The 24,920-nt window shown below is 60.8% G+C and overlaps 1 protein-coding gene across 4 annotated transcripts in view; it reads right to left on the bottom strand.

The window, feature by feature from the left end:
* The window catches only part of ZC3H7B (zinc finger CCCH-type containing 7B), a 53,903-nt gene continuing 28,983 nt past the window's right edge, over positions 1-24,920 (bottom strand). For 2 of the 4 annotated variants that reach the window (XM_008275171.5, XM_089309008.1), the window contains 21 exons: positions 24,519-24,552; positions 24,197-24,394; positions 23,262-23,420; positions 19,844-19,924; positions 19,106-19,162; positions 17,450-17,492; positions 16,829-17,022; positions 16,221-16,542; positions 15,409-15,467; positions 14,628-14,727; positions 14,135-14,296; positions 11,756-11,961; positions 10,625-10,725; positions 9,693-9,874; positions 7,197-7,282; positions 3,926-4,059; positions 3,708-3,813; positions 3,496-3,604; positions 3,195-3,328; positions 2,933-3,096; positions 1-2,653 (listed from right to left, as the gene is read on the bottom strand). In XM_008275171.5, the coding sequence (XP_008273393.1) occupies positions 2,383-2,653; positions 2,933-3,096; positions 3,195-3,328; positions 3,496-3,604; positions 3,708-3,813; positions 3,926-4,059; positions 7,197-7,282; positions 9,693-9,874; positions 10,625-10,725; positions 11,756-11,961; positions 14,135-14,296; positions 14,628-14,727; positions 15,409-15,467; positions 16,221-16,542; positions 16,829-17,022; positions 17,450-17,492; positions 19,106-19,162; positions 19,844-19,924; positions 23,262-23,420; positions 24,197-24,394; positions 24,519-24,552 (2,902 nt within the window). In that variant the 3' untranslated portion in view covers positions 1-2,382. Of the gene's footprint in view, positions 2,654-2,932; positions 3,097-3,194; positions 3,329-3,495; positions 3,605-3,707; positions 3,814-3,925; positions 4,060-7,196; positions 7,283-9,692; positions 9,875-10,624; positions 10,726-11,755; positions 11,962-14,134; positions 14,297-14,627; positions 14,728-15,408; positions 15,468-16,220; positions 16,543-16,828; positions 17,023-17,449; positions 17,493-19,105; positions 19,163-19,843; positions 19,925-23,261; positions 23,421-24,196; positions 24,395-24,518; positions 24,553-24,920 lie in introns of those variants that run through there. The other 2 variants (XM_089309009.1, XR_016217056.1) reach the window with 2 other exon arrangements.

The raw sequence follows: 24,920 nt of genomic DNA, 5'->3' as shown, positions 1-24,920 counted from the left end.
TCAAGTTTCTTTCATTTTATTTTAAGAAGGACAAAAATTGTTATTAAAACATCTACATTATTATCAAGATACTAGACCTTATGATATTTAATATTAAAGTGTGGTATTCTTAAATTTTTAATACACAGATGTTTTAAAAAGGACCATTAAATTGATTACTGCCAGCTGAGAAACGCAGGCCCCGCCCCCACCCCACCGTGCCATGCTGTCCTGGCCCTGCCACCAGGGGTGGGCACAGGCCTCAGAGGGGCAACAGCTGAAGCCGTGCCCTTCCCCCTAACTCCCTGCCCACAGGGCCCCTGGTCCGATCACAGCTGCAGACGGACACCCTGGACTTGCAGCCTACTTCTTTGGCAAGTTTGATTATTCTTGCACGCTGTGGTCCAGGAAGCAATCGGCAGAGCTGGGCCCCGGGGTGGGGGCGCTCCCACCACCGCTGCCTGAATCCGATCACCTCTGAATCCTGGCTCCGGGGCTCAGCTCCTCACCAACAGCGGGGGAAACAACCCCCCACGCAAGAATGGCTGCGTTCTTCTGGCCGTTTCTTTATCTTTAGCCCTCATTAGAAGTGATTCCTTGGATACCACACACATATATAATATTATATAGAGCGATATATTTAATACCTGTGTATATATGCATCACGGGGCGACATATATACACACTAGAACAAGGCTGGTGACGACGGACTACAACACCACGGGTCAGGGGGACGAGTGTCATGCCATTCACGGCACGGCCCCCACCTGGGCGGTGGTCTCTCCTCCCCCCAGGCAGGCCACCAGCACCCAGACTCTGCAGTGCTGGCCTGCTGGGGCGGGGCGGGGAGGAGACAAGGGAGCAAGCCACAGCTGTCGGGAAAAGGCTGGCGGCGGTGGCAATGAGGAGCAGGGTCCTCCAGAGCCCTGGTGCCCCTCGTTTGTCACCGCACGATCGGTCTTTGCTTGGGGAGAAGCATGGGTATTCTGTTCTCTCCGTCTCACCCCCACCCTGCCTTGGTCCCTGGGTGTCTGCGGGGGTGTCCCGCTCCTTGTGCCAACGGCCTGGGGCATTCTGGAATGTTTGGGGAGCCAGGGGAGGCTGAGTCTTCCCGTGGGGCATGGAATGGAAAGGAAGGGGTACACACAGGCACGTCAGACGAGGGGAACAGGAGAGGCCTTAGTGGGTAAGGGCAAAGGCTGGGGTCAGCTGGGGTCCCAGGCAGCTGGCAGGGCTGGCATCGGGAAGAGCTGGGACAGATGGACACATGGTGTGTCTGGGTTGAGGGCAGAGGATCGCGATGGTCGCCAGGACAGAGGGGTCATGTGCCGTCCTGGAGTGGCCCAGGTGCCAGGGTCATCTCTTCTCTCCAAGTCCCCCAGGCCCTCCCCTCCCCACCACTGCACCTCCTGTAGAACCTGAGCTCACCAGCACGGTCCTCTGCCGCCTCTGCCCTCCAGGGGGTACTGATGAGAGCTGCGCGTCCCCAGCCTCCAGGGACCCCTCCCCCACACTGCACCCTGACTCAGAGACGGCCCCATCCCTGCCTGCCAAGAGGCTTGAGGGCTCCAGCCAGTGACTGGCCCTGAGCATTGTGGCCTCTCCCCCATTCATCCCAGCTCCGCCTCCAGCAGTGGACCAGAGACCCTGGGCAGACCAACTCCTCCCCTGGGCCTCAGTGTTCGTGTCTGCAAAGTGGAGATTGGGTTGGGACCCATCCAAAGGCTGAAGGCTCCAGTCTATGTTCAACTGCCCACGAGGAAGAAGGGCCGGGGCGGGGGCATCAAGGACAGAATCAAGACTCCTCAACCAGGCTCCAGAAATCACCAGTCCAGCCTCTCCCACCCTTCTAGCCAGAGGGGAAACTGGGGCCTGGGGGGGGGTAAGTGTCCCCTGGCTCCATCCTGGGGCTGCATTTTAAAGCTAATCAGGGTCCCCTGCCCTCTGTGGTATCCTAATCTGCCCTCAGGGCAAGGGGATAGGGTGGGGGACCAAGGAGAAAGCCCCTCTTGCTGCAGATTCAAGTGGGGACCCCAGGCTCCCCAGCCCTGAGCTTTGGGCCCCCTGTAGGAGCAGACAGAAGTTAAAGCTGTAAGCTGAAGTTGGAGGGGTCAGCCAGGCCTCTCCCACCCCAACCAGGAGAGCCACGGGGGTGGGGGAGGGTCTGCCCAGGTTTCAGCAGGATACAGACCCTGGGACTGCCTGGGGCTGCAGCGTGTGCACCTGGGTATGCGCACAGGGGGCAGTGGGGGCAGGGAGGATGGATGGGCCCCAGGGGGCAAGGGGCTGCCTGATGAGGTCGATCCCCCACCCCCAGCTGGCTTGCCCTAGCCCTTCCATGAGGCCTTCTCTTCCCACCCCTACCCCCGACCCCAGGACTCTGCCCACAGCCAAGACCTGGCCCTATTCCCCCGTGGTGGTGGCAGCGGCGGCGGCGGCAGAGGCAGCAGCAGCAGGGGCCTCTGGGGTGGCACCGGTGGTGTCCCCGTCCTCTCGCAGCAGGAAGTTGTACCTGCCGAAGTCGTCATCTCGCGGGCACAGCAGCATGTCCTTGCGGGCCTTGGCCAGCTTCTGCTTCAGGACCTCGCGCCGGTCCAGCCACTCGCTGAGCTCCTCCTGCCCGTGGGCACAGCGGCACTTGTCCCCGTCTGGGCAGACCTTGCCCTTCTGGAGCCTGCGGGCAGCCGGAGACTTCACTGTCCCAGTTCTGGGCCCTTCCTGCCCCAGCTGGTTACCCTCCCAAACAGGCCTCTCCCGAGTACCTTCCCTGCCAACTCAGGGAGCACCCGGGCGTCCGGCCCTCTCTGGGGTCTCACCCAGCGCTGAGCCACCTGCTGCTGCCCCCTCTCCCCACATCCAAGACCCACCTCCACCCCCAGCATGCCACTGCCAGACCACAAGGAGCCAGGGCCGGCCAGGGCCCCCCTCCCGCGGGCCTGCCTCCCTGCAGCACCTGTCGCAGAGCCGGAACTCGCCCATGGGGAAGCGGAAGGCCCAGCCGCTGGCGTCGCTGTCGGACGTGAAGACCTTCTCCTTGTGCTTCTCCGACTGGATGTGCTGCTGCCACTGCTTCTTGCTGTTGCTGTTCTTGCCGCAGAGCCAGCAGTGGTAGCCCATCTGGGGACACAGCACCATGGACGCCCACGCCCCACGCTGCCGGCCCCTCCTGGGCGGGCCCAGCCCAGGGCCCCGGGCTCACCGACACGGGGCCTTACCATGATGTCAGCATAGTCCGTGGGCATCTGGATCTGCTTTTCCCCTTCCCGAGAGCTGATCGGGGTCCCTTCCCCCGGCTTCCCTGGGTTGTGCTTCTTCAGCCACATGTCGTAGGTCTGCTGCATGTCCAGGACTGGGCAGGGGATGGGGGACAGAGTGCCTGGTGAGGGGCTTCTCCGTGCATTCTGCCCCAGGACCCCTGCCCAGCTGGTGAGGCTGGAGGAGGGCAGGTGGCAGAGGGAGGGCTGCCGGGGCTGGGCTGCCCACCGCTGGGGTGGGGGCCCTAAGCCTGTCACTCACTCTTGTTCTCCTTCATGAACGTCCACATGTCTCTCTCCTCGGGGCTGTGTGCGAAGGAGCAGTTGCCCACGTACTGGCACTTGCGGCCGTTCTGCGCATGGATGCAGAGCTGGGGGGAGGGGAGCCTGCTGAGTCCACCGGGCGGCATCACTGCCCGGGCTGGCGGGCAGGCCCTCCCAGGCCCACAGCCCTGACCCCGGCTCCCGGCTCACGTCGTATTGCTGTGGGAAGTTGCGGATAGACGGCAGGGGCCTCACGGACACCCACTTCCTCTTGGCCTTGGACATCACCAGAAGGACCCGCCGCTCCTTGGTCCAGCTGTAGGTAGGACAGAGGGGAGGCGGCGGCGAGAGGTCAGGGCAGGGCCTGGGGCTATGTGATCTCCCCGAGCGCGCCCACCCCGCCCGAGCCCTGCCTGGGCCCCGCGCACCAGTGCCGGGCCTTGGCACTGCAGTACTTGAGGTCCTTGCCAGGCTCCACCACCTGCCCGTTCCTCCAGCACTGGCCGCACACGAACTTCATCTGCAGGTCAAAGGTGCTGGGCCCGTGGCTCCGAGGGGCTCCCTGCAGGGGGTGGGGAGAGGAGCCTGTGACGCGCTGGGGTCTCGCCTCTGGGAGTGCGGGGGCCACTCCGGGCCTTGGCATGGACTGGCTCTCCAGGCACACGGTGGCCTCCAGGGCTTCTCAGCGTGGGAGCCTGCAGGGGGCTCCTGGCTCCTGGCCAGGTGCTCTGCCCGCCTCCTCTGGTCGTCCCCCCAGACCTCACTCCTGTGGAGGCCTGCTTGGTGGAACGGCTGCACTTGCGCGGGCACAGCCTCCCCCGTCACACCTGCCTGCCTTCGCACCTGCTGGAATGCCCTCCCTCCATTCTTCACCCAGCTCGTTCTAGAAACTGCAACACCTCCAAAAGGAAGCCCTCCCTGGAGCCCTCCCAAGTCACAGCTGCCCGTTCCACGAACTCCCAGTCCCTAAACTACCTGTGCTGATTGATGCATCCAGCTATGAGCACTGGGCCTTAAGAACTCAGGCGTCCAGCAGGAGGAACACCCCGTGGAGGTGGGGCAGGGAGGAGACACCTGGGCATCCCTGGCCCCTCCTCCAGCGCTATGTCTAATGTCTCTAGGCCCCACCCCCATGTTCCCTCCTCACCCTCTGTCCCAGCCTTTGCTTTGCAGGCAGAAAGTCCTGCTCTACCTGCACTCCTGGGACAGAGGGAGGGGCCGGGGGCGGGGAAGGTGCCCTCGCAGCTGTGCTGGGCAGCCTGCTGCTCCAAGTGTGTGCCAGCTGCCCCCAGTGCCCCAGCATCCTCTGGGCAGCCCTGGCTCCTCCAGGCAAGTGTGTGTCTCCTGTCGCAGGGACTCCTAGCACCGGCACTGTGGACCACCCCCAGGACTCAGCCCAGGCCTGTCTTAGAGCAGGAAGGGGCTCTGTCCTCACTGATGACGGAGCCCTGCCTGGGACCTGGGATGCACAGTGCCCCACTCTAGTGACAAGGTAAACGCAGGCCTTCGTAGTGGGACGCCGCCTGCGCTACGGTGGGCAGAGGGCTAGCCTTATTGCTATTGGCCCCAGAGGGTCCCGGATTCTCACAAGAGTGAGAAGGGATGCCGCACTGCTGTAACAGTGAGCCACACACACTGGTTCTCTGGCTCCTCGCTGGGCCAGGTCTGGGCCCAGGCCTGCGTCTGTAGGGCTCACGGTCCCATCTGACAAACTCAGAGATGTTGCCGACCCGCCACAGGTGAGCTGTGTGAGGACAGGGGCTGGCAGGTCCCATCTGACAAACTCAGAGATGTTGCCGACCCGCCACAGGTGAGCTGTGTGAGGACAGGGGCTGGCACACAGCAGGTGCTCATGCTTTGTGGGGGGCACGGAGCAGGGACTCGGCCCTGGTTCCCCAAGCCACAGGCCCCACCCTCTGGAGAGGAAGCAAGCAAGAGGCCTCACACCTGAGCCGGCGTCTTGGGTGGGTGGGCAGCAGGAGGCGGGTGAAGCCCTTTCTGGCACCCACAGGCAGCTAGGCCTGCACCCGGGCCCTGGGCCCTGGCAGCACCACCGGGCAGGAATCGGGGGTCCGAGGGATGCAGGAGGCGAGGCCACAGGTGGTGCCTCTGCCCCTCCTCACGGCACAAAAAGAAATGAGGGGAGAGGAAAAGACGTCACAAGAGATAGACCAGGGAGAGGGGAGAGTGAGGGAAGGGCCTAGGAGCGAGGAGACGTGGCAGACACGGAAGACCTCTCTCCCTGCCGTACCTGGGATGGCTCAGGGGCTCAGGGGCTCAGGGGCCCAGCCTCCCCCTGAGAGAAAGGGCCACCCAGCCTCACCTCACATCGCTGTCCCCTGGGCCCCTGAGCCCCTGAGCCCCTCTGAGCTCAGCGTCCCCACTGTCAGGTACGGTTTGAGATCCCGCTGCCCAGGGAGCTGTGGCATCAGGGCTCACGGGGCTGCCCACTCCCCTGGGAGACAGGCAGGCTGGACTGTGATGGGTGATGGGGTGGGAATGGTGCAGGCAGGGAGGGAGCAGGCAAGTCCTGGGCTCTGAGCCCGAGTTTTCCCTTCTGCAAATGCCACAGTACCATAGGTCACATCTTCAGGACCAGGGTTAGGATCAAGGGGGACAAGAGATGACATGTGGCGGGGGTTGGGGGTGCAGTTTGCAAGTACTGGGTCATTCACACACCATCTCCCCAGAAGGGATTCTCAGTCACAGAGGGGGAAGTTCAAGTTTATGGGGCTGGTGCTGTGGTGCAGCAGGTTAAGCCACTGCCTGCAGCACTGGCATTTCCATATGGGTGCTGGTTGAGTCCCAGAAGCTCCTGGGAGTCCTGATCCAGAGACCCGCTAATGAGCCCAGGAAGGCAGCAGAAGACGGCCCGAGTGTTTGGGCCCCTGCACTCACATAGGAGACCTGGGTGCAGCTCCAGGCTTCTGGCTTTAGCCTGGCACAGCCCTGCCATTTAGAGAGTGAACCAGAAGATGGAAGGTCTCTCTCTCTCTCCCTCTCTCTCTCTCTCTCTCTCTTTCTCTCTCTTTCCCTTTCTCTCTGTAACTCTGCCTTTCAAATAAATCAATAAATCTTAAAGAAAAAGTTCAGGGGCCAGCACTGTGGTGCAGTGGGTAATGCTGCCACTGCCTGCAGTACTGGCATCCTGTATGGGCGCCGGCTCGAGTCCCGGCTGCTCCACTTCCGATCCAGCTCCCTGCTAATTCACCTGGGAGGTAGCAGAAGAAGGCCCAAGTGCTTGGACCCCTGCACCCATGTGGGAGACCTGGAGGAAACTCCTGGCTCCTGTCCAGCTCTGGCCATTGCAGCCATTTGGGGAGTGAGCCAGGAGATGGAAGACCTCTCTGCCTCTGCCTCTCTGAAACTCTGCCTTTCAAATAAATAGATTTTTTTTTTTTTTTTGAAGTTCACAGTGGAGGCACTTTGAGTCAAATCATTAGTCGGTGACTGCAGTGGGGTCGTGTGAAAGTGCTTATTTTCAGAACACACACATCTGCAGCTGACTCTCAAATGGTTCTGAAAGACAGGAAAAGTGTCCATTTATGTACGTGAATGTACGTGTGTGTCCGTATAACCACACACCCACAACAGATGTGGAATCGGAAAGATCGTAACTTCCGGGGAATCCAGGAAGGGATACATCCGGAGTCCCCAGGGCATCCTCACCACCTTCCGTGAGCCGTGCCTGGGCCTTACCAAGCTGCTGCTGGCCTTCCCCGAGTGGGCCTCCATCTGCTGCCAGTACTTCTTGGATTCCTGAACGATGTCTTCATGGGTCATGCCTGGGGAGGGCAGGGGCCAGACAGGCATCCTTGAAGGCGTTTGGTCAAGGAGCGAGACGATGGCCCCCCAAGGTGCCAGTGCCACCAGAGGCCCAGGTGGAGGAGCCTCACTCCTGTCTGGCTCTGCCATGGACAGACACGGGGTGCAGGAAATGACTCCTCTCTGGGCCCGCCTGCTTATCTGCAGAATGGGGACGCGGGCCCTGCTCCGAGCCCTCACAAGGGCCAAGGGGATAAAACACGGCTCAGAGTGGGAAGATGCAGTAGGAAGGGGCTGCTCCGTGCCACGGTGTGGGAGCCCTGCGCCTGTGCCAGTGTCCTTGTCTCTTGGGCCCGCAGCTCAGCCCCCTTCCCTGACCCGGCCTCCTACAGCGGGGCCACCTCCTGCACGGCAGCCCCTGCCCCAGGCTCGCTCACCAGCTCACCGAGGCACCGGGGCTCTTCACTGCTAGTGCCCGGAGGGTCCCCAGACCCTCCCCATCAGAGCCACACCAGCCTCAGGCTAGGGATACAGAGCCCACCCTGGAGGTCCTGCTCAGCGCCTGCTCCGTGAAACCTCCCCTCCCATCTCCACGTCATCGTGTTTTCCCCACAGTTCGTTCTACTTCCTGCCTTGTCCTTTAGATGCTGATCCCTAGCAGCCACTCATCACTGAGCCAGGCACTGCACCTGACACGCAGGTTCCCACTGACGAGCCCAAAATATGCATCTAAGCCCAGACCGTTCCCATGTCCGCTGCCTGCCCAGCACAGTCACTCGAAGTCCAACAGGCAGCTCAGACCCTAGTTCTACACTGAGTCCCAGTGTTACTCTCAAAACTGCTCCTCTGACAGCCTCCCCCTTCTCGGAAAAAGCAGCCTCACTCCGCCAGTTACTCTCATGGTAGACTTGAACTTGACACTGTCCTTTGTCTCGTGCTCATATCTGGGCCGACAAGTCTCGCTGGTTCCACCACCAGAACAAGCCCAGGGGGCGGGCGCTGTGGTGCAGCCAGGGCAGCTGCATCCCGTATCAGCACCAGCTGCTCTGCTTCTGATCCAGCTCACCTGGGAGGCACCAGGTACGGGCTCACGGACTTGAGTCCCTGCCACGCATGTGGGAGACCTGGGTGGAGCTCCTGGCTCCTGGCTTCAGCCTGGCCCAGCTGTTGAGGCCATCTGGGGAGTGAACCAGCAGATGCAAGATCTTGCTCTGTCACTCTGCCTTTCAAATAATTAATATTTTAAATATATACCCGGAATCTTGAGGTGAGCCTTTGGCACAGTGGCTGAGATGTGCACATCCCATCTGGAGTGAGTGCCTCTGCTTCCCATGCCCCACTTCCTGCTAACGTGCACCCTGGGAGGCAGCAGATGATGGCTCAAGTACTTGGGTCCCTGTCACCCATGTGGGAGATGGACATTAAGTTCCAGGCTCATGGTTTTGGCCTGGTTCAGCTCCAGCTGTTGTGGGCACTTGGGGAATGAACCAGCTGATGGAAGATGTCTCTCTTTCTCGCTCTGCTTTCTGGACCTGCCCCTGTATCCTGTACCCAGTGGTCAGAGAAACTTGAAAAATACTAATCAGATCACACAACTACACCCACTTAAAATCCTCCAGACACTGCACATCATATATAGAACAATCCCAGGAATTTCTATTTGAGACCTAGAAATGGAGACTTACAGACTTGGGTCCAACCCTGAGCCTCACCCCTTACGGTCTCCATTCACAAAGCTGCCAGCTCCCCCCTTCCAATTCTTCCTGTACATGGCTCACTCCTGCCTTAGGGCCTCTGGACTGGTTTTTCCCTCTGCCTGGAACACACTTCCCTGCTCAGACGCCACCCCCTCAGAGACGCCCCACTTCCTGTCCCTCTCCCCTGCTGTCTTACCACAGCTCTCATGTGCACCTGACCTCCTGTCAGTGTGACCCCTGGAAGACTGCAATGGTGACAGGGACCGTACCACACGCCCCACCCCCAAGAGGAATGCTGTGGATTCAGTTACAACAGCAGAGGGGCAGGTGCGCGTCCTAGGTCAAAGGATGTAGGGGGTTTCTGTGCCTGGTTGTGCGTGGATTGTCCTGGGCTCTCTGAGCAAGGGCCTCAGTGGTTCACAGCACAAAGGGTTGTCTGGTAAATCCCCGTGAGATGGGTGAGGCACATGGGCTCCACTTCCCAGGAGAGCAGGGGACTGACTTGCTGACAAGCACCCAGAGCGAGTGGAGCAGCTGGAGTGGGAACTACGTCTACCCAGCCCAGGGTCCCACTTCTGCTTCTCTCCCGCACCCAGGACAGTCCCAGCCCGGAGGCTTTGTCTTCTCTGCACCACCCAGGACGCACCAGCTGCACCAGGGAGCTCGCCCTGGCCACCGGCCACCGGCCAGCCCTGAAGCCCAGCCGTTCCATGCGCCCGCGCCGGGCCCTCACCTGAGTACTGCTGCAGCAGCCAGACCTTGAGCTCGATGAAGCTGTGCGCGAAGTGGCAGCTGTCCTCGCGTAGGCAGCCGTAGCGCACCTCGTGGCGGCACACGTCGAACTGGAAGTGCTCCTGGAACTGGCGGATCTTGGAGTACTTGAGGGAGGTGGAGCGGACGATGTGCACCAGGCACCTGGCAGGCGGGGGGAGGGACACCATGCAGCCCCAGCCTCGATGACGCTCTGCCTCCTGCTGGGGCCACTCTGCCAGTGCCAGGCAAGCCCGGGAGTGCTCACTCTAGGCACCATCCATGAATGCGGATGGGACAGTGGGGAAGAAGTGCGGGTACCACACGGAGGCAGCCCTAGGTTCAAGGCCCAGCTCCAACAAGCACAGGGCACCCAAGCCCACCAAGCCAAGGTTTCCGGCTTGAGTCTCCAGAGCTGGTTCTGGACCCTAGGGACAACAGTGAAGCGCCTCTCTGGGCCAGGAACCGTAACTGATGATGGGACCATCATCAGTTTTATAGATGAGGAAACCCAAGGCAAGAGGACGTGAGACAGGCATTGGTCAGGATGGGGCTGGGTCCTGGTGGGCAGGAGAGGGCAAAGGCGGGCGGCCCCACGCCCAACACCTCCTTCTCACTGCCCAGTGCTGCCATGACGACAGTGGGGTTGTGGGGCAGGAGGAGAGGCCGGGCCCCATGTGCCTGCTGACCAAGCTACTTCCAAGCCTCAGCCTTCTCCCCTGTGTACACGGGGACAGTAGCTTCTCCCGCGTAAGGGCTGCTGGGGTTATCACACATAGATACTTGATAACTGGGGCTCCTATGCTTTCCACGTGGAGGCTGGATCCGTGGCGCCTGCCGTCCCCGGCTATCGAAGCTGCCCTGGGAGCCTCTCTAGCACCCCCGACCCCCAGAGCAGCAGTGGGTGCCACTCACTTGTTGTTGTAGAAGCTGTGTTTGGCAGCCAGGTTGGAGCAGACGGAAGGAGAGTCCTTGGTGCCTTTGCTGATGATCCGGGGCTTACTGTCGAAGCAGATCTGCCAGGGAGGAGGTGGGCTGGGACCCCACAAGGCCACCAGGGGATGGGCAGCTTGGTCCCTGCGAGCCCTGCCCTGAGTTAGGGTCCCGATGACCTGTGTTGGCTTGCTTCCTCTTCCTGCCCCCTCTCTCTGATGCCACCATTCCACACGCCTGGAGCAAGGGGTTACTCTGGTCCCTGAGCCTCAGTTTCCCTGACTGTAAACTGGGAGTAACCATAGGCTCACTGTGAAGGCCAAAAGATCAAAGAAGGACCTGCAGGTGCATTGTGAACTGCCTGCTGCGTCCCAGCTGTGAGCCGGACTCCTGAGCAGGGCCAGCCAAGTGCGCCTGGCTAAGGGTGGGGGGAAGGGGCGGTGCAGACCCTTGCTCCAGGACACGACACTGCCTCCACCCTCAACATGCTACAGCAGGGTGGGGAGGCAGGGCCAAGTTCACAGGGAGGCTGGGGCAGGAAACTCAGTGGAGCTGCTGGGACCACAGGCGGGCACTCCAGGGAGAGGACACGTCTGGGAACGGGCAGGGAGGTGCACTAGAGCCGGCCTGGCTGCAGGGGAGGGCACACAGAGGCAGGTGGGAAGAGCGAGGCCGTGGACACCTTGCTGGGGACAGATGAGCAGCACCAACCATGCCACTCCCAGGAGGGACTGAGGAGTCTGGACTCCGCCATCTGCAGCACAGCCCCACGCGTTCCGGCCATGTGAGAAGAGCCTCGAACCCTGAACCTCAGCTTCAGTAAAACGAGGCGAATCCACCCGCCCTCACTGTTGCAGGACGGGATGAGTACCCAACCCCTCGGCCCAAGCCTGGCAGCTGACCACTGTCGGGAAGCAGCAGGGTGAGGGCTACGACTTCTCTTTCTGGCCTCAGCTTCCACCTTTGCAAGACGAGGGGCTGGGTAGGATCTGGGCTCTAAAGGCAGGATCCTCGGGGCCCAACTTTCCGAATCCAGGGACCTGCTGGTTCTAAGGCCAAGCCTCCCACACCCCAGTGCCCACGCCAGGGGCTGGGCACGCCCGGGGCAGGTACCTCGCAGAGGAAAGTGAAGATGCCCTGGTGCTCTTTAAGGAGCTTGGCGATGGTGAGGCTGCCGCGCCTGACGCCCCCCAGCGGGTCGAAGAGCAGGTCTCGGTTGAGGGTGCCCTTCCGCTCCTCCGTCCACACGTCGATCTCCTCCTGATGGTAGGCGAAGGTGCAGTTATCCCCGTACTTACAGTCCTGCTTGGTAATCATGTCTGCAAAGAGGCAACAGGACACACGTTCCGCCAGGCGGGGTGGCAGCCCACGGTGCCCCCGCAACCCGGCCACAGCCAGCAGGACTTGGCTCCACCCCACAGGGCCCGGCAGGAGCGGAGGGGCAAGGCTGGGATGCCCTCCCCAGATGCAGGCCCTTCTGTGGGGCTCGGCGATCATTCCTGCCCCTACCTCCCCCACCCCCACACACAACAGGGCTGCCTTGTATGGATCAAGCAGGATAAAAGGGAAAGGGCTTTGTAAAAGTGCTCAAGCCTCCACATACATAGGAGTAAAAATCCATTTTCACCAGGAAACTAAATCCACACAGCTAAGAGTGTGGCCTTGGAGTCACACAGACCCAGGCTGGGATTCCCAGCACCCCTGCGTCCCAACTAACTTTTCTTTCTTTCTTTTTTTAAAATATTTATTTACTTATTTATCTGAAAGGTGAAGTGACAGCAAAAGAGACAGAGAAAGAGATCTTCCATCTGTTGGTTCACTCCCCAGATGGCCAAAACAGCCAATGGCTGAGCCAAGCTGAAGCCAAGAACCAGAAATCCATCCAGGTCTCCCACATGGGTGGGATGGGCCCAAGCACTTGCACCATCTTCTGCTACTTCCTCAGGTACAGCGGCAGGGAGCTAGATCAGAAGTGGAGCAGCCCGGTCCCAAACCAGAGCCCCTATCTATGGGATGCTGGCATTGCAGATAGCAGCTTGACCCACTTGTGCCATAATGCCGACCCCTCCTACCACATCTTTTTAAAACTTATTTATTTGAAAGCAGAGAGAGAGGGAGACAGAGACAGACACAGATCTTCCATCCCCTGGTTCATGCTTTAAATGGCTGCAAGAGCCAGGGCTGGGCCTGGCCAAAGCCAGGAGCCCAGAACTCCAGCCAGGTCTCCCATGCGGGTGGCAGGGACCCAAGCACCTGCTGCTTCATAGCGTGCACACCATCAGGAAGAAGGAACCAGAAGCAGAGCCAGGACTGAAACCAGGAGCCCCGATACAGGAGGCAAGCATCCCAAATGGCATCTGACCCACCGCACCCAGCGCCTGCCCCCACAACGGGCTTCTCCATAAGCAAGGGACGCGGGCTTGTTGTGGGCAACGAGTGGGGGTGGGGGTCTTTGCAGAAGGGAAAGCAGGCTTAGAATCTGGAAACCTGCACCTCCGGGGTGGGACCTGCTCTCTGTCTGCCCTGTGCTGTCCCCCCCCCCCCCCGCAGGCTCTAGGCACCCAGGGGCACAGGGGAGTGTTTCTGGAGGCGACGGGGTAGGGGCAGTGCAGGGAAGGCTTCCCAAGACCAGGTGCACTTACAGAGATGGAGCAGAGGCCAAAGGGCACAGTGTGTTTTGGGAATGGTTGGGACAGAGGGAGTAGGAGGTGGATGTGGGCACTCATACGCCTCAGTGTGGAATCTGGACTTATCCCATGGCTACAGGCAGTGGTCTGATGGAGACCTAGGAGGGCAGAGGTCAGACGACCTGGAACCAGCCAGGCTCGAGCTGGTCCAGAAGGCCCGGGAGACCCAAGGTCCTGGGCTGGGTGCAGGGACAAAGGCAGAGCCTGGGGTGGATTCTCAAAGCCTCAACTTCTTAGCTCAGAGTTGTTAAGGAGGCACGACAGTGAGCACTCCAAGGTGTGAACAACCTCCTGATTCCTGCAGAGCCGACGGCAGAGCAGACTGGCCCAAGGAGCCAGGGTGGGGAACAGAGGAAAGCCAGCGAGGCAGGTGACGAGTGTCCGTTCAACACCAACACAACTGACACGAGCCAGAGTGAGGACAATGATAGCAACGTGCAGCTGAGAAGAGCCGAAGTTCACGGAGCCCTGAGCACACACGCCACTTCTTTCCCCTCCTCCCAGCAGCCCTGTGGGACCTGGAAGGCTAACAGAACTGGCTCTCCACACACTGGCTATAGCCAGCTGGAGGACACAAGCACGGAGGTCCCCCACCTGTCCAGAGAGCCATCCAGGGCAGGAGATGCCTATTTACTTTGATTGCACTTGGCCTTGATGGGCCCCGGGAGCCCCCTCAGCTCCCACTTGTGCCGTGGAAACTACACCTGCTCTGTGTACTTTTAGGAGGAGTGGAGGGGCAGTTGGTATGGGGGTGGGGGGAGCTGGGCTCTGCTTGTGCTGCCGGCTCCTGCCACGGCCCACCCACCTTTGCACAGGTAGTAGGAGCCCACGAAGCTGGTCTTGGTGGGCCGAGGCCGGATCCGCTTCCAGGCCTGGTCCTCGGAGCTCCGGAGGCGGCCAAGCAGGATGTCCCGCTTGCATTTGTGCTCGAGGCCCTCGCGGTAGGCGTAGTCGCCGGCCCTGGGGCCTGTGGGCAGGGAGGACGAGGGCGACGGCTGGTGGGCCCGGGCAGGGTGCAGGGATGGGCTCCCCTGCCCTCTCCCGAGCACCCACGTGCCTCAGAGCCAGGGGGCCCCAGTGCTGTGGGAGACCCCTCCAAGGAGCCCACTCTCTCCCTCCACCCGCTTCCTACCACTTCCCGACTCGCTGTTTCTAGAACAGTGAAGACGGGGCCTGGCAGAGGGCAGGCTGACGGGTGCTCACCCCTTCATTCCCCACACTCTCTTCCAGCTGACGCCCTGGGTTCCTTCACGCTGGGCCCCTGGGGCGGGGGGAGGCAGCTGGCGGGGCAGCGTTACCTGTCTTGGGGTAGCAGAGCTGGCAGGCCTGCTTGAACTCGTGGGTGGCCGCCAAGGGGTTCTTGATGAGCAAGGCCGTGTTGGGCATGGAGGGCTCTGGCTGTGAGGGGAAGGGGTGGTCGGTTTGGGCCCTGGGTGATGGCTGGAACCGCCAGGGCCAGGCTGGGCACTAGAGGTGGGGGGCTGCTCCAGGAAGCCCCCATCCCACCCAAGAGTAGAACAAGAACCTAGGATGTTCCCAACCCTTATTACCCAGGAGCCCCGAATATCAGGATGCTCCTGGCCTCAAGCCCCTAGGCTAGTGGGTGACAGTGATCCCAGCCCAGAACCACTCCTTGGGTGAAGGCAGGAGTGGTCTGACTGGAGCCTCTGCACGCACTCCCCCCACACCAAACAAACCCCAAGGCCAGGCCATCAGCAGACAGGGAGGAAGGTGAGATTTAGAGATGAGGTGACTTCCCTGGGGCCACACAGCTGGAGCCCAGGCTGAGGTCAGGGTAAGGCTGCCCTGCTGCCGGTCAGCCTCCTGAGTTTGGAGACCAACGATGAACCCTGGGCAGTCACTTAACCTCTCTGAGCCTGGATGTCCCTGGCCACCTGCAAGGGTGGACGAGGCCTGCTGTGTGCTCTCCCAGCAGGCAGCTGGGGGAGAAGGGCTAGCCCAGCTCTGGCCTGTCCACTCTGTGGGTGCCTCTCCTTGTATCACCTGACCCCATGCAGGGGGTTCACCCCCTACCCCTTTCCCAGGAGGGCTTGGCCATGGGGTCCCCAAGGTACTCACTGATGGGGCTGGTTTCTGAGTACTGCTTGGGGGGTGGTGGTCTTGCGAGTTGGTCTCCTCTGGGCAGGGAGAAGACACAAGGGTCACCAGGGCTGGACCTGCAGGCAGCAGAGGCCTCCCCAGGCCTCCGCTCATGCATTTCTGGCTCAGAGAGGCCTTCAGGCTGTGCCGACCTCTCCACCCTCTCGGCCACTGCCCTGCGGCAGAGGCTCCCAGTCCAAGCGTCCAGCTCTTACTTAAACCTTCTGAGGCTCCCACGGCCCCCAACTCCTGCGCTTGGTTCCTAGGTCCCTGAGACCAGCATTCCAGCCAACACTCCCCTGCAGCAACTGCGCTGGTCACCGGCCGGCCCCTATACATGCCAGGCCAGTGCCCTGGCACCATATGCCCAACAGATGGACTTCTTCAGGATCCTGCCCAGCCATCACCTCCTCCAGGAAGTCTCCCTGGGCTAAGGTCTGACTGCCCACCCACAAGCCAGTCCCACCAGCACCAAGGGGCCTGTGGCTTCTGCCTGCCCCCAGCCTCAGGATCATCCCTGTGGGGCCCCCAGGGCCCAAGAGGGTGGGCAGACAGCCCTAGACTAGGCAACTGGATCCATAACTATCCCAGCTCTGCTCTCTTTGATCCTGAACAAGACGCCACTGGCTTAGGCCTCAGTCCTGCACTGAGCACAACACAACAGGAACACGTGACCCTGGCCGCCACGGGGTCAGAGCTAATTCTGCCTCCACTCTCCAGAGACTAGAGATGTGCCAGCCCCATGCAAAGTGTCAGGGGGTGGGGGACACACGTGCCCACCCAGGCCTCACCCAGGAAGGAGTCGGGCTTGTCCAGGGAGCTGCGGGTTGACCCGAAGTTTTCAAGGGCGTCTAGTCGGGTCTCCGAGTAGGGCAGCAAGTCCAGGGGGTCCAGTGTGGGGCCTGGGGGGTCGAGGGCGTCCAGCACAGAGGCGGCCAGCTTCTTGGAGGGGTCCATGACGAGGCCAAAGGAGGCAGGGGGCAGTGGGCTGGAGACGGGGATGGAGCCGCCCACCACGGGTGGCAGCAGCGGGGTCCCGCCGGGAAACACGGGTATCAGCTGGGGCAACTCACTAGGCACGCCGCCGCCGGGCAGGCCACCCTGGACCAGAGACTGCGGGTGGGGACGGAGTGGGGTCAGAGGAGGCGACCACCAGACCTGGGCAGAACTGGGCACTCTGCCCCTGGGTGCGGCTCGGCCCTAAGCTGCCCCAGGAGGCAGAGCTGGGGCTCCTCACAGCCCTTCCCCGGGGGGTCTGTTCTGCAGCTTCTTTTCTATCCCCCTGGGCCTCAGTTTCCCCAAGTGTGATGTGGAGACAGGGCCCTCCCCCACCCCTCACAGGACAGCACGGTACCCGGTGGGATCAGGGCTTGAGGGGCAGGAGGGCGGTGTGGCTCACCAGCGAGTCCAGGAGGGTGTCCAGCTCTGGACCAAAGACATCCCCATCCGAGAAGTCGTCCAGGCTCTCCGTGCCGGGGAGGGCCCTGATGCTGCTGTCCAGGGGGGCCAGCAGGTCCAGGACATGAGGGAACAGGGGCATCGAGGGGGTGGAGGGGAGGAGAGCCGGGGAGCCTCGCAGGTCCACGTAGCAGTCTGTGGATGGGAGATGGGCTCAGCAGCCTGGTGGGAATGGAGGTGACCAGGGCCTCCCCATGGGCCTGCCCCAGCAGAGGGGCACAGTAGCAGGCAAGGATGGTGGCCCAGAGCCTGGGGGGGGGGTCATCTAGTCCTATGGTGTTCCCCCAACTGCCCCAGCTCAGTGCCTAGACATCACCCAGCCTCTTCAATGCTCTCTGCATGGGACACTTTTCAGTGAGCAAGAGGAGGGGGAAGGGGGCCTCTGAAGGGTGGACTCCCAGTGGGGGAGGCCTGGAGTGCCCCTCCCCTCCTCAGTCCATCCCAGGCCTCGCAGGGCAGGCACACAGTGGACTTGACTTGCCTGACCTCCCAGGGCCTTGGGGATGAGGAGCTGACCCCTCACCTTGGGCCCACCTCTCCCCCCTCCCCTCAGGGACACTACCTGTTTCGATGTCATCTATGGACCCCAATCCATTGGAAGTTCCCTGTGGAAAAGGACAAGGGCGGGGAGGGAGGTCAGGCAGACTCAGTGCAGGGGCCGTGCTGGCGACTGGTGCCAGGGAGCTCCGCAGCCTCACACACCTCACACATGTGGGTTCCCTCCCTGCCGTGCCCAGCATGGGGCTGGCGGCGCACTGGCCAGGGCAGGTGGGGTGTGTGTGTGTAGCAAACAAGCTGTCGGCATGGGAGCAGCGGCAGGGGATGTCCCCACAAGTCCCAGGTGGGCTCCACACCCAGGGGAGGGCTGGGGAAGGGCTTTACCGAGTTTGTAGCTTAAAGACAAAAATGCCCACTGCCTTCATCAGCGTCCCACCCCCCACCTATAGCCCCAAGCTCCCTAGGAAGCAGAGAAGGGGGGAGCAGCTGGAGGAGGGATCCTGCTGTCTCCAGGAGCCTTCAGCTGGACAGAAAGCTAGGCCTGGGCTGCTCTGTGACCCGGCCGAGTCCCTGCCCTTCTCTGTGACAGGAGGAGACAGGAACTGTTCTCAGGACACAGGGCTCCATGACTGAGAAGGGCCCAGCAAGGCCGGCCCACGGGCGGTTGCTTTCCACCTGTCTAGCAGGTGCGGGGCCAGCAGGAGGTCAGCCTGCTGGACTGGGTGTCTCCTCCAGCGGCCCCCACGCTCCCCCTCCAGGCTGGGGCGCAGGTCACTGCTCTGCCCTGACCCTCCTCCCCACCTCCCCTCCTCGCTGACTCCTTCCCCATCCAGCTCAAGGTTTGCTTTCCTGGTGAGGCTCTGAGTGACCCTTCCCCATCTGTGTTCTTGCAGAGGGCAGGGAAGGACCAGACCCCCCCCCCCCCCAACACACACACACACACACACACACACACACACACGAGCCATCTGCACCTGGGACTCAGCGGCCGCAGTCAGGGTGACCCACTCGGCGCTGACCTCCCAGAAGCCAGGCCAGAACCTCACGTTCAGCCTTGGGGACGGGACTGCTGTATGGAGTGGGGATGCTGACGCAGGGCCTGCCTTGACCTTGACCCCCCTCAAGCACTTCTCCAGCCTCACCCCCATTGGGAGCTGCCTTCCCACACCCCTGGCCTGCCCAGGGAGTGCACAGGGAAAACGGGCATCAGATAGACCACACAAACCACGGCCATCACGCTGCATCGGGGAGCTGCGGTCACCATAGCAAGCACCTGAAGTACGGGGGTAAAGAGGAGGGGTCCCTCGGGGTGTGTGTGTGTGTGTGTGTGTGTGTGTATCAGTGTGTGGGAATATAAGTGTGAGACAGTGTGAGCATGTGTGTGTGCATCACTGTGTGCGAATCAGAGAGCATAGGAGTGTCTGTCACAGTGTGTGTGAGTGTGACTGAGTGTCAGCGACAGCGTGTGAGCGTGAGGGACAGACACAAGCCTGACCTGGGCCCTTCTGTCATGTTGTCTGTTCTGCTTGGGCTCCTCACCCGCCCTCCGTAACTGACCAGTCCTGACCTCGTGAACGTGGCGGGGGCCCAGCGAGGTTGTGGGGACGGGTGAACCTTCTCGCGGCCTGAGGCTGTTTACACCCAAGCTCTCACGATGGACGAAGCAAGGCAGGCTGGCACAGGGCTGGGGAGGGGTGTGGGGCTCCAGTCCCAGTCCTACCTGATCTGCCACGCCAGACGCGGTGCCGTTACTGAGCAGAGAAAAGGTTTCCAATTCCTGCCAGAGGTGGGAGAAGGAGGAAGATTGGAGAGATGCCCGCACACGTGTGGCCTCCACGGCTCCCTGCCCTGTCTCTCTGGGTCTTCCTCCTCCACACACCTGGTCCTACTGTGTCAGGCACTGTCCCAGGTGCTATCCCAACATCCTCCCGTGTTACTCCTCCCGCAAGCCCTCTGAGACCGGCACAACCGCCCCTGTCTTGCAGGTGAGGAAACCGAGGTGGACAGCGATGACCTAACTTGCCCAGGGTCATGGCTGAGGCTCTGGAGCCCCACGCTTCACTGCATGTGGCTTCCTGGCACACGGTAGGCGCCAAATGAACATACGTGAGCCTGAACGAGCCAAGCGGACACTGGAGTTTCAGAGATGCACCGTTCGGGGGTAACCTGAGAACAGCGGGCTAAAGGACGCCAGCATCATCTCAGGCCATCACCAGGGGCGTTGAAGTCAGCCAGGGCGGGGGAGGGAGACCTGGCATCTTGGATGAGCTGGAAGCCTTGGCTGCTCTTTCCTTTCCCACAAGGCTCTGCAGTCACTCCACAGCATTCAGCCAAGAGACGGAGTCCACCTGCTGTCACTACCCTCCATCCTAACCTGTCTCTGGCCACCCACATCCACCCTCCCCCCACCCCTCCTCACCGGCACCCCCGCCCTCCCCAGGGCACGATGCCCACCTACCTGGGGCCTCTTATATGCCTTCCGCACTCGCAGCCCAAGCTTCTGAGCCAGCTCCTGACCAAGCTGAGTGACACTTTCATCCTGGGAAGACACGGGGTTGGTGGCTTAGCCTGCCCTGGCTCCCAGAGCTGTGCCCCAGACACTTGTGTAGCCTTGAGGCGTGTGGGGGACATGGCTGCCCCACATTACAGACAAGAGGGAGGCCTCTGGAAGTGAACCTGGCTTTCCCACAACACTCAGCCAGAGACGTGTGAGGTTGGTGCCTCGAACCCACACTTTTGTTTTCCCTTTTATTTTGGGAGAGGGAAAAGGCTGAATTTGTTTCTACATTTTTAAGATCTATTTTATTGGGGCCAGCACTGTGGCTCACTTGGTTAATCCTCCGCTTGTGGCACCAGCATCCCATATGGGCACCGGGTTCTAGTCCCAGTTGCTCCTCTTCCAGTCCAGCTCTCTGCTGTGGCCTGGGAGGGCAGTGGAGGATGGCCCAAGTGCTTGGGCCTCTGCACTCACATGGGAGACCAGGAGGAAGTACCTGGCTCCTGGCTTCGGATCGGTGCAGCACGCCAGCCGTGGCGGCCATTTTGGGGGTGAACCAATGGAAGGAAGACCTTTCTCTTTGTCTCTCTCTCTCACTGTCTATAACTCTGTCAAATAATTTAAAAAGGATTTATTTATTTGAAAGGCAGAGTTCCAGAGAGGGAGAGGCAGAGGCAGAGGCAGAGAGAGAGAGATTTTCCATCTGCTGGTTCACTCCCCAAATGGCTGCAATGGCTGGGGCTGGGCCAGGCTGAAGCCAGGAGCCAGGAGCTTCATCTCGGTCTCTCACATGGGTACAGGGGCCCAAGCACTTGGGCCATCTTCTGCTGCTTTGCCATGCACATTAGCAGGGAGCTGGACTGGAAGCGGAGCAGCCTGGACTAGAACCAGCGCCCATGTGGGATGCCAGCATTGCAGCGGCGGCTTTACCCACTATGCCACAGCGCCAACCTCATGTTTCTGTTTTAATATTATCTTTTTATTTTTCTTTCATTTATTTATTTTTCATTTGAGGTGCACACACAGAGAAAAAGATAAGACAGACAGACAGACAGCTTCCACTTGCTGGTTCACTCCCCAAATGCCTGCGACAGTTGGGGCTGGGCCATGGCTGAAGCCAGGAGCTGGGAACTCAATCCAGGTCTCCCACGTGGGAGGCGGGAACCCGGTCACCTGAGCACTCACTGCTGCCTCGCAGGCTCTGCACCGCCAGGTGGCTGGAGTCAGGAACCAGGACTCAGGGCCAGGCACTGTCATACAGGGTACAGTTGTCTCGAGTGTCATCTTAATGGCTAAGCCCAAGTCCACCCTCATCTTTTTATTTCTGCAGTCAGCATGTAACAGTGTCACTGTAGCAGAGCGAGCAGGTGCTCCTGGGTCGCCCCCTCTCATCGTCGGCTCCTCAGCAGAGGGTCCCAGTGCTTTGTTGACCTGATGTGCTTTGTTGCAGACCCTTTCTGGGAGCATACACACGCAGACCTACGGGAACACTTCGTTCTGTTTTATGGGCCTTTTCTCTCTCTCTCTCTCTCTCTCTCTCTCTCTCTCTGTTTTTACATAAATGGGACGATGTTATACCTGCTGTCCTCCACCTTTCTTCTATCACCAGTGTCTTGGAAGCACTGACCAGCGAGGACACGTGGGTCATGAGGCCCAACAAACAAGGATGTGGGGTAGCCTAGTGACCCTTGTGCCCCCCCCCCATATGCTGATGCACTCAGCGCCAGGCACGAGGCCAGGGGCGAGTGACACCGCAGTGAACAGAACAGACGGGACCCAGGTCACATGGGGATTCCAGTCTACTTGAGGGCATCAGTCAGTCAGTAGACAAACGATCAGGGCCACACCCTGGTCCAAGGCACCAAGGACAAGGGATACTGCGGCAACCTTCACTCCTGAAGAGCCCCGGAGGCCAGCGCCTGGGTCCGAGGCGCCCAGCGCCCAGCCTGGAACAGGGGCTCAGTCAGTATGTGCCCAGCGAAGACTGGGAGAAGAGGTGTTCCCTAGGACAGATGCCCAGTCCTTGGCTCAGCAGTGTACCAGCCCTCTCCGGTGGGCTGGAGTGGGGACAGCACTACCCTGTCCCTCTCACGGGTGAGTACACAGTGGGCTGCTGTGGTCGCTGTGAAATGCGATGGGGTCAGGGGCTATTGTCAGAAAGGTGGTTTCCGGTTTGGAACTCACCTGAATTAGGGAGGCCAGACGAACACAAGCAAGCCACAGAGCGACAACAGCTAACAAATCCTGAATGTTCAGCGTGTCTGGCCACTGTGCTAACTGCCTGGCTCTGATCCTACCTTCAGCACGGCTCTGTAATGTGTGCTGCACTGCCGTCCCATTTGACCGGGCAGTAAACCAAGGCTACCAGAGGCTAAGCCACGGCAAGGGTCCCACGGCTGGTGGGCAGCAGACCCAGGCCAGATCTCCTGCACCCACATCTTTGCTCACTGTGCACAGTGCTGCCCTCCGCTCTGCCCACCCAAACCCTTCTTGCTTCTTCCAGCCCTACATGTGCCCATCTCCTCCAGGGAGCCCTCCTGGATCCTGACCACTCCTGGGCAGCATGTACCTTTTCCCAACCATTATTTCAGGGATGAAGTAAGAAGGACACTTCATAGTTCTGAGCTGATACGCAGAGACAGGAAGTGCATTGCTCAAGGTCACACTGGGGGTCAGGGGAGCAAAGTCTAACCCTAGGGCTGTTCCCACTGTCTCCAGTGAGCTGTAGGTCCCTAAGGGTACTGATCTGGGTACCCTGTGGGCACTCAGTAATATATTGAAGTGGACAGATACATGGGGAGTTAAGGGACACTTGTTACACTATTACACTTGTTACACTATTACACTGTTACGTGGACAGATAAATGGAGGAAGGGCACGTGTCCAACCGTGAGCAGGTAGTAGGGGACAGCTTACACATTCTCTATCGCTCATTTCCCATAGTCTCTTTCCCACCCAGTGGCAGCCCCAACATCAGGACCCCGGCCCCCTTTCAACCCTGAAACCCCATGTTCTTATGATGCAGAAGGGAAGAGCCCCAGCTCAAGAAGCGGGCTGGGTTCAAACCTCAGCTCTGCCACCCCCTGGCTGTTGCGACCTGGGTAAGTTCCTGCCTTTCCTGTTTCCGTCCCATTTAAAACAGGGGTAGTAACAGCAGCCGCCTCCCAGGGTTGCCGCGAGGACAGAGTTAACACACCCAGCGCAGAGTCAGGGCTCAGAGAACATCAGCTGGTGCCCCCACCGCATCTGCAGCTCCTCGTCACCGGGGAGGGAGCCGAGGCTCAGAAAGCCGGGGTGGCGTGGCCCAAGGGAGGGCCAGAGCGGAGGGTGTGGGGCCTGCACAGGAGCCGCCCGGGCGTGGACGCAGGGCTGCACTCACGTGGGGCAGGGCGAGGGAGCAGCGGCTGCTGCACTCGTAGGCCTCCTTGTGGCGTCCCAGCTCGTTGAGGGCGCGCGCTTTGCGGAACAGAGCCCGGATGCTCTCGCCGTCCAGGCCCAGCGCCTTTTCGCTGTCCTCCAGTGCCTTCTCATACAGGCCCTGCAGAGAGGGGCAGGCAGCCCACAGGTCAGCACCTGTACGGCCCTCCCCTGGGCCTCCTGCCCCACCTCGGGCTGTGCAGGTGGCTCTTCCCTGGGCGCTAAGGGTGGGGTCAGGACAGGCTGGAGAGAGCAGGGAGCATTTGGGGTCAGGCTCAGATCAAGGGCCTGGTCACTCGAGCGCGTCTATCTGCACACCTGCCTTTGGTTCAGATGCCACGGGGCTGAGAGCGAGGGCCCCTTGGGAAGTGAGATCACGGCCCCGCAGCCCAGTGTGAAGGGTCAACCCAGCATCTGGAGACTCACTGGCCAGCCGAGCCCACCCCGGCCTGCAGACGAGCTCCCGGACCCTCTGAGAGCCCCCAGCAGAGACTCTCACAGGACTCGAGGAATGACTGGGCCAGCAGAGAGCAGGGCAGGGAGGAGCAGGAGGCCAGAGCTCTGCAGGAGGAGGAGGAGGAGGAGGAGACTGGAAGTCTGGGAAGACAGAGTGAGGGCCTGAGGGTGTGGGACAGGAGAGGGAGGCTGGGATGGAGGACGGGGACAGGCGGAGACTCCCACCAATGTCCAGGTCACCCTAGGATTCTTACTTAATCCATCTGTGGCAAGGTTAGGGGCACCAGGATTGGTTTTTCCAAAACTTTTCATTACATGTAAGTACTTCTAAAAGCTCTCCAGGTCAATCTGCCGTGTAGCTACAGCAGCAGCAGGTGAGATTCGAACTGGGCTCGCTGGGTGCCCCGGGGGCCATGCCGGCAGAGCGGGGGCCGGGCTCACCATGGTGAAGTAGCAGGCCGCCCTGTTGACGTGCAGCTTGCACAGCAGCTCCCGGGGCAGGGCCACCTGGTCGGAGGCTGCGTAGTCGGCCACGTTCAGCCCCTCCATGTACTGCACCAGGGCCTGCTTATAGTCCTTCTCCCGGAACAGGTCATTGCCCTCCGCAAACAGATTCTGCACCAGCTTGAGCAGGAAGGCCTGTTGGGGGAGGGCGCACGGGGGCTCAGGGGGTTTCTCCAGCAGGCCCAGCCTCCACATCCCTCTGCTCTGGAGACTCCGCCCTGCACCTCCACCCTCAGCCAGCCCGGCAGCCGACACTCACCTCATACTCCTCTTGCTTTAGGGGTAGTGTCGACCTAGCAGGAAGAGAGGGATGCAAGGTCTTGGTGAGCCCAGGGCTCCCAGCCTTATGAAGGCCCCACCTCGGGCCCCAGGGCTGGAAAAACGCGGGAAGAGGGAAACCAGCCTCTGGCCTGCAGAGCCGATGCTGGCCCAGGCTCTAGCTCAGTGCCAGAAAGAGGAAGGGGCAGGGGCTCCCGTACCAGGAGCAGTGGGGACAGCAAAGGCAAAGCGGGCCTCGGGAGTAACCACGCCCTCGGTAAGCCAAATCCAGAACTGGAGTCAATGGGAGCTGAGGCACCAGGAGTCTGCCCCAGGCCCCTCAGTCTCTCGCCGGTTCCAGTGCCAGGTCTACTCTGAGCCTGTCAAGCCCTCGTGCCAGACT

The sequence above is a fragment of the Oryctolagus cuniculus genome, chromosome 11 (genome assembly GCF_051225735.1).
Source record: "Oryctolagus cuniculus isolate XC-2025 breed Fujian yellow rabbit chromosome 11, ASM5122573v1, whole genome shotgun sequence".
Taxonomy (NCBI): Eukaryota; Metazoa; Chordata; class Mammalia; order Lagomorpha; family Leporidae; genus Oryctolagus; species Oryctolagus cuniculus.
Note: the sequence above shows the minus strand (reverse complement) of the source record. Positions and strands in the feature narration are given on the sequence as shown.